The sequence below is a fragment of the Apis dorsata genome, unplaced genomic scaffold (genome assembly GCF_000469605.1).
Source record: "Apis dorsata unplaced genomic scaffold, Apis dorsata 1.3 scaffold_265, whole genome shotgun sequence".
NCBI classification, from domain to species: domain Eukaryota; kingdom Metazoa; phylum Arthropoda; class Insecta; order Hymenoptera; family Apidae; genus Apis; species Apis dorsata.
Genome location: NW_006263543.1, coordinates 820042 through 829058, shown reverse-complemented (window position 1 = coordinate 829058; position 9017 = coordinate 820042). Strand labels below are relative to the sequence as shown.

The window sequence follows — 9017 nt, the reverse complement described above, 5'->3', positions numbered from 1 at the left end:
CTCCATCGACGAGACCGCGACGCGGCTCGAGAAATATCCTCCTCCTCCTCCTCCTCCTCGGCCTCTTTCGCGTCGATCACGAGCCGGAGGCGACGCGAATCGCTTCCTCGTTGCCCCCGTTGCACCTTGCCGCTCTAACGCCAACCGGAGCACGCTGCGCTTCCGTCACGCTGCTACGTTTCCCGTTCCGCAAGAATCGTCATTCCATCGTCTACCTTCATTTGCGACTACTGCTGGAACGTGACAGATCGCCTCGTATTAATAATGGGCCACCACCGTTTCCCGCTCTGCTTTCGAGGACGATGGAAAGAAATTACGACTCCCTTCGACTCGGTGTAATTTTCTTGCCACCGATCGTTCGCCACCCGGAAGTCTCGAAGACTGACCACGGTAATTTCCACGGTATTATGCCGGACTTTGCTCCCTTTTTCTTTCTTTTCTTTTTTTTTTTTTTTTTTTTTTCCGTTTCTTATGCTATAATTGGATCCATTTCGTTTCTTTCTTTTTTTCGAGAGAATTTTCAAACGCACGAGACCAAAATTTTCCAAAATTTGCAAGACTGAAATAATCCTTCCGATCGAAATGGATCCAAGAATAATAGACGGAATAATAATAATAATAATAAAGTTCAAGTTCATCGCGCGATAATTGCAGATACGAGAAGATATCACGAACTCGACTCCTCCCCCGAAACCCGCATTTTCATCAACCAATTTAACCATCCGTTCGATCTTCGTTTCCGGCCGTCAATCTTTCCATCGTCATCGTCGCTCGTCACCGCGCCACGATTATCAAATGAACGGGCTCCCGCGCAACCCGTTCGTGGTCGAAACGTGACCTCGCGCAACCGAAAGGGGAAGAGAGGGCTACTTTTCCCACGTACCTTTATAAGTGATGTCCATAGTACTCCGGGTAATGGTACTGATTGTGGAAGGTGGGATCACCGGGCGGCCGGTGCATCATGCTCGCCGCCTGTCCGTCCATCATGTAGCCCATCGTCGGGTCGGGACTGTACGCCCCGCTAGGACCTGCGGACAATGGCGGAAATACTACACGTTACTACGGTTAGATCACTGTCCTGTAATCGGCGGGGTGGTATTGGAAAAGCTCGTCGGTTCCCTTCGAGTGACATCGTTCGAATTCGTTCGAAGAACGAGATCGAACGATGTTTCGAGCGTTTCGTTTGTCGAAGATCGTGTAAAAGAGAACGAGTCCGTCGTTGCATTCGACGGAAGTTCGTTTTGGAAAGTTTTGTGTTGAGAGATAGATAAATAGTTGAGAGAAATATAATTTTTCCTTTTGTTTGAAAAAGTTACATTTCTGGATGATGGATATTGTTTAAGTTTAAGTAGATAGAATCGTGTTAAATTTCGAAAATACTGATTCAACGTCTTCTTCTTTCGTGATCTTCGTTTAAAAAGTAGGAACCAACGAGCTGTGTTAAATGGTGAATAGTCGACATCAATCGGTGTATTTCAAAAGATACAAATTGTAAAAAATTCCTCGTGATATCGACTATATATGGACGCGTTCATGTCACCTTCACAGATAGAAATTCGTCTTCCTGTAACGAAAATTCATTCCACAGGGATCTCTAATATCTGGGAAACGGACGAGGATCGGAAGCACATGCGACGTCAACGATTCATTCAGGGGAGGGAGGGAGAGAAGAAGGAGGGGGGAGGACATCGAAACTGGGATTCAATCTTCGTGCGTCAGCATAGACTAAACCGTTTCGGGCGACGACAGCTCCTCTCTCTTTTCGTAAGCGGTAATGGAGCCAGGAATCCACGGGAGGCTCCCCTAGTTTTAATGTCGGTATCTTAATGTATATTGCCGCGATAAATCAAGGCCACTGATTGCGTCCTACCCTCGGGCATCAATACAAGAAGAACGAAAAGCAAGAGAGATAGAGAGAGATAGAGATTTAGAGAGTCATCTCTAAATCTTAGCCATTGCCAAACGCTCTTCTAATCCTTTCTTACGCCGAATCTAGAATTTATTTCTCGATATTTTGCACGTGTGTATGGTTATTTATTGCTCGTGGAATACCTTTTAACAGATCGGTGATGTTGGATCGAGTTTTCTAGAGAGAGAGAGAGAGAAAAAAATCCTTTTGAGAATGCGGGTAATTGTTCACTCTCTGTTGATAAATGGCGGCGGTGTGTATGGATGAGGTGCTAGAGATTGCGATAATATGGATGGATGGATGCGCGAGAAAGTAATTTCAAATATCTCGTGATTTATTTCGCGAGAAATTGTTTCTTCCATGGCTTCTTTCCATCGGAGATAGATGTAGATTCGAAAGATTGGAATTTTAAAAAAAGAAAAAAATGTATAAAATTACAAGAGATTAGAAATTTCTTCAGATCGTAATTACCTACGATAATTATCATAAACTCGGAGTTGAATTGAACCAGCTTGAAATTTTAAATTAAATTAGATTACCCGATCTCGAAGAGGAGAAATGGAATTAAAATTAAATATATTCCAAATAATAGTAATTTAACTTGAATATATATATATTTTTTTTTCATAAATTTTTCAAACGATAACAAGAATAAATAATCGATAATTAATCAGAACGCGATGTTTATCGCCGTTCCATTCGACGAACAGCAAATTCTACATAACGCGATGGCCTCGACGAGGTTTGCTTCGTTCTCAACCCTATCGTAAATCACAATTATTGCGAATGTTTCTTCTGCCCCTCCCTCCCCCCTCCTACTCTTTATCCATCCCACGGCTCTTCCGTTTCCTCGGACTCGTGTTTTTCTGCCGCGAATTCCATACCTCCCATTTGTTCGCGGGATTTGTTCGTTCTACCCTCCCGAAGGAACTCGAGGAATTGACGAGGGGGAGGAAAGGGGCACCGACCATGGTATGCAAATAATTTTTAAACGATCGCAACCGCGATTCCGCCTCGGTTTCTTTATTTCATCGTGCATTTTCCGCGCGAGTAATAAACGAGAAGTGGAACACGTGAATGTGAACGATCGACAGAATTTTCGAAAAAATTTTATCCATATAAAAAGAAAGGCGGGAAATTTAAACTCGCGAAACGAAACATGTTCACGCGTATTCAGATTTTGATCCGAATTCAAAGCGTCGTAATAATTTCATTTACGCAATATTTCCTAAGATACGACTCGCATCTCCTTGAAAATCTCCAATCCAAACGAGAGAAAAATCTCAACCTCGATGAGGAAGTAGGAGCGTCTCCATTACCAGACACCAGATACCTTCCTTCTTCTTCTTCTTCTTCTTCTTCTTCTTCTCTCTTCTGATGGCCGACACGCGCGTAATTCCCGATTTCGCGAGGAATAATCGAACGGTAGATTCGCTTATAACGACGCAATTTGCACGCGAGGGAAGAGACTGGTTGGTCCACGCGCATCCCTCGGTTCGCGCCGCGGTCTCCTCGAACGCCTCCCGCGTGGCCGATTCCTTAATTTCCCATATTGCGGCCGGTCGACCCACGGCCGTCCCGCTGCGTTATAGCGCGGTTTAATCACACTACAAGCGCGCGTCCCTCGTTAGTGGGATATCTGGACGGCTATAACGGCTAGAGAGGCCGCATTCCGCGCAGCTCGTGAAAGATACACGGAGGAATCGTTTCGTGGACCCCCTTTCCTCTCTCGCGATAATCGTTCCAGGCTCCCGTTGATTGGTGGAAAGCGGGATTCTTTTCACAGACGGGTCGAATTATTTCCTCGAGGATCTTGTCGGGCTGATGGATAATATCGTAATATAGCTTGGTTGCGATTCTCGTTGTCTTCTCTCGTGGCGTGGATGAGGCTGTAAGAGGCTGTAAAACGATCGGTGTACTCGTGTTCCTCCGTCCCCCGTGGATGGTTATGATCGAGGAGATTGGTGGTAGTCGTGGTCTTGTAAAGGTAGTCGATAATGACTTCATACGAGAGGTGGATTTCTAATGTGGATTCCGTCCCTGTTTGAGATATCTTTTTCTTTTCCGATTCTTGTGACTTCAATGGAATTTGAAATGTAATACGTATGATTGGATAACAATCGTATCGATTCGATTTTATTAAGTAATAATTAATGATTAACGGAAAATCTTCAAAATGAAATGGAAGAAAATTTGCAGTCGAGGATCCGCCGATACGAAACGCGAATGTAAAAAAGAAAAGTAAAAGTTCCAACCAATTGTAATTGCAATTGCAATAGAAACAAAAGGGAGAGACACGAAATTCCAAACGCAAAAATACAAATGGGCAAACAAACGTACACGATACAGCAAAGGACAATCGCGATATCTCATGGCATCCACCTGTATCCACAATCGTTCGAATTCACGAGCCACCCTACTCACCAACCCGCCATATCGCAACGATTAAGCCTATACGCCATCGCCTCTCTCTCTCTCTCTCTCTCTCTCTCTCTCGGCTATTGAGGCAAGAACAAAAGGATCGATGATATCTCCTGGATCGTCAGATTCTTATCTAGACTGGACCTTCGAACGATTCGCAAAAATCTCTAAAGAGAGAGAGAGAAAGAGAGAAACTTCCTTTAATAAACGAAGACGAACCATCGTGAGATATGATCGCAGCTTCAAATATCGCTTCTTACTTTCGAGTGAAGCACTTCACAGTTAAAACAATTGCGACCAATACTTTTCCACGCGGTCGAGATTAACGTTTAATCGAAGTTTAGCGATGAAAGGGTAACGAGGAAAATTGGATGTAACGTTGTTGGTGAGACGTGTAAATCCGTGAACTTGTTCTTGATGCGATTTTCCGACCCTCCTCGAAGAGGGTTAAGACACACGGAGCTACGAGCGCAATACCGTGGTGGCCGACCATTCATTTTGGAGCTTCTGGAGGGAGAGAAGGAGGAGGAAGAGGATGTTAATTGCAGACGCGGCAACTGGCGAGAAAGTATGTCGAGGATGCGCCAGGGAGCAACTTGGAGGTGTCGTTTAAGGGGTCAACGCGATCCGGAAGAGAAATTTGAATCTTGGAACGCAACCTGTGAAATTCGCGTTCCGTTTACGAGTTTCTTAACCAAGCCAAGTCATCAAATCGAGTAAAATAGTTCAGGTTCGAGTTATTTTCTCGAGTTCAGAGAAGGGGACGAATTCAGAAGAGGGAATATGAGTTTTGAGAAATTCTCGTGATTGAAAGAAGAATTTCTCAGAGAATGGAGGGGGAAACGATAGCTCGCAAGAGTCGGTTCTTCTTCGTCAGATAAATATCGAGGAGGAGGGAAGTGTCGATACTTCGTTTCCTTGACGGGCAGGCGATTTATAGAATTGAATAATGGGTGAATTAGCGACGATTACAAATTGGCCGGTCGCGTAATAAATAGCCAGAGAATTGATTAATAAGGACGCGTTAAACTGTGCATCGTTATAATCGATGATAAATTATGCGAGCCACTGCGGATGCAGAAACGACTGACGGAATTTATGAGACGGTTCGCCATCCATATCTCCAATGAAATTCGACGAAATCGAAAAGAAATCGGAACAGTTTCGCCTCATCTTTGCATCAACGCAACAAGAAACAATTTACCATACTCAAAGATTTTACTTCAAATTCAAATTTTTACAAGTATAAACGATAATCTAAAGATTCGTTTCGTTCATTCAATATTACAATTGACAGTTTTTACATGTATAATTGAAAAATATACTTGCAACGAGAGCAAAATAATTCAAAAACTGCTTCGCTACCTCGAACAAATTGCGCCAAATCGCAACAAATCTTTATTTCATCTCCCCCCCATCCCAATGAATTAATTTTCCAGAATCCATCATCGACCTGTACCCCTGTCAATCACGACAACGATAGAAAAACACACACTATTACTTAATTAACGATCCCATCGCGAGCGCAACGCACGATAGGTTCATCCCCCCATTACGAAACTTCCCTCCTCTCTGATCAGCCGGCTCGAGCAAACCGCAAAACACGGAAAGACACGTTGGAGCAGCCCGCTAAAGCGTATCTATTATACCCCCGGCAAGATAATCCCCACGGAAACGAGGTAAAACTTGGAAATCCGTTTTGCGGGGGCGTGGGTTTCGGGGGAAGGGGTGGCTTCTCTTGCCCGCCCCTCCCCCGCCAACACGGGAACAACATTAGTAACTTATGGTTGCGGCCCACCGGTTGGGACGGCTGGCTGCGTTTCAGACGTAGATCCGGAACTGCGGAACCGTGGCAAGAGGTCGAAGGCCTAGAGAGACCTTCGGGCGCAAACCTGGACGAGCGTGGAATCCTTGCGGGAAAGGATATGGGAGGGGAACGAAACCGAGCTTCCGAACTTAGTTTCCGCGCGACACGGCGAGTTTTGAGAGGCTCCACGAGGCTCTCCGCTCCGAGGAGAGGACCGTAGTTGGCTTCTCTCACGCCGGTGCGAAAACCGCGGAAGAAGGGACGCCGAGGAGGGCCAGCCGTGATAAATATGAGCGGTCCAAGCAACCGAGCATCAGTTCTCGGGGAGAAACTTCACGCTCGTGGCCGACTGTTGTAACGAAGTTTACCGCCAAGATTTAAAGCTGCCCCCTAAAGTTCGACCTACGTCTTCCTCCTTCTCCGGTGGAATTGACGATTTAATTAGGGGAGGGGGAGGAAATGGTGGGAAATCCTTTGGACTACTGAGATATACGTTATTTGATATCAATTAGCCAGAGAATTTCTAGAGTTATTTATCAGATTACATTACAGATTAAGAGTTAATTAATTATATACTTAGAATAGGGTAGAACGTGAGAAAGAAGGAGAATATTTATATTACAGCGTCGGATTGGAATTCGTTTGAAGAAACGGTGAAATTCGAATTGGAAACTAGAAAGTCTAGGAGGATGGTAACTACCATCGCGTTACCCTCGAGTCCTCGAGGGATGAAACGAGGAAGAGCGTGACGAGGGGAATCGTCACGGTTAGTGGGTAGCAGGGGGAGCTTGATCCCACAGTTTCCAGCCTTGGCCGTTCGTTCACGGCCAAGCAAATTCCGAGAGTCGAGTCGAGACACGAGTAAGAAGAAGAAGGGGGAGGAAGGGTGATTCGTCGAGCGGAAACCGGAAATGTGGTCCGGAACCTTCAACAATCCCTCGATGAAACTATTGGTCATCCGCGACGCAATACGCCGGATACGCCGGATCTAATAACTCATCCGCCTGCTGCTCTCTCTCTCTCTCTCTTCTTTTGCCTTTAACATTCTTTCTCCTCCACATTTATTTTCTCTTTCTCTCTCTCTCTTTCTATCTCGTTCCTTTCGTGTTCACGCGTTCTCCGTTTTTCTCTCGCCGCGTCGTCTGCCGGTTTCCTAGCATTGTTCGTTTCGACGGCGATCGAAGATAACGTCGTCGGCCGAGGAGAGAATAATATCGGTGTCACGGAGGCCGGTGTGTATTGTGACGATTCCACAATGAATTTCTACCGAATCGACGGCTCCGCGCCATTGTCGGTCCGCGCTACGAATCCGTAAATGGTACGATTAAAACGGCTAATGGAAACGATTCCGGAAACCGATCGACATCGTCGCGGCCGACGCTTTACATCAGTATTGTCACGACTAACGGTAATTCACGATGGTTTTGGCTACATACGCAAGTGGAAAGGATGTAAGATCGTGTGTATCTCCGATCTTCGATCGAGATTTTTCTATCGAGAACTCTGAAAAATTTGGAAATTTTCATATGCAATATAAATCTTAAGCTTCGAAAATATTTATATGTGTGCAGAGTGTTAATATTTATTCGTTGTAGGATATCTTTGAAAAAAGATCAAGATAAATACAAAAATATTTAAAAGGTTAATTGTCAAAGATCCTTTAACGGATCACACTTGTTATCAACTTAAATTCGAATATAATAATATTTTAGATAGATTGATCTAAGGATTAACATGGCCTCTCTCGATTCTAAGACACAACTATTTCCAACGAATATACCCTTGCAAGGCGAGACCATACTCCCCGGCAGGACTTGAAACAACCTCTCCGGGGTGTGATATACGACACGACGTAATTGCAGGAATTTAATCAATCAGAAATATACCCTAGCGCGAGTACAAGGCGGCCGCCTTGCCAAGCCGAGTTAAGCCTCGAGGGAGTCTCATTTAAGATAAATCCGGGGGAGAACAACGGCGAACTTGGGTCATCGTGATCCTTCGTACGGATGATGAAACGTTTGCACCACTATCCTAGATTCTCCTCCATTCATCCCTCTCCCTCCTCTTCTCGTTCGATTTCGTGTCCCTCTCTCTCTCCCCCTCCTCTCTTCGTTGATTTTAACTTCGCCGCTCGTTCTCTCTCCTCGTATGTACAACAAACGTCTCCACGTGTACACGTGAGAGAGGAGTGGAAACAGGCGCACACGAACAAGGGCACACACGATCCTCCTCCGCGACCCTCTGATATATAGCCCCTTGGAGGTCGATGACTTCCGCTATTTTTCTTCCGCTGTCTCCAGCAAGCAACTTCCCTTTCCTAACGTGCACCCCGCCCCACCACTGTTTCGGGGTACTTTTCTACGCCCGTGGCTCGAGGATATCCAACCGTGGACATCGACCGAGGGTTGCTCCGTTGCATCGAAGATGCGGCCGAGTGATCGAATCTCTCGAAGAAAATCTATCGGGGGGAAATTCATCTTCTCGAAATTCCCTCCTCGATTCGATGGTGAAATTGAGACGATGATAATGAAAATTCTCGGCCCTTTCGAAAGTTTGGAAAAGAAAAAGGAAGAATTGTAGATCCTGGTACAATTTGAACTAACATCTTGGATTAACGTTACTGATTTTTGTGATGAAAAATTGTGAAAGAATAATAATATTGTTAGAATTTGAATGATAATTTGAAACACAAGATTCCAGACAATTTTTTTATAATTACATTTAACAATAACAACTTCATACAAGAATATCCGACATTTAATCGACGAAAGAGATATCGATTCGCCGATAGCAACGTTCAACGAAATACTTATTTACAAATGCACAAGCAACCAGCATTACAAAGCAGATTTTTGTCGTGCAAGTTGCAGAACAATCTCC

The 9017-nt window shown here is 44.7% G+C and overlaps 1 protein-coding gene across 1 annotated transcript in view; it reads right to left on the bottom strand.

Moving 5' to 3' along the window:
• The window catches only part of LOC102672658 (homeobox protein homothorax-like), a 321785-nt gene that overhangs the window by 365 nt on the left and 312403 nt on the right, over positions 1-9017 (bottom strand). The window contains exons 7-8 of the mRNA XM_031510833.1: positions 884-1049; positions 1-230 (exon numbers count right to left, since the gene is read on the bottom strand). Of these exons, the coding sequence (XP_031366693.1) occupies positions 886-1049 (164 nt within the window). The 3' untranslated portion in view covers positions 1-230; positions 884-885. The remainder of the gene's footprint in view (positions 231-883; positions 1050-9017) is intronic.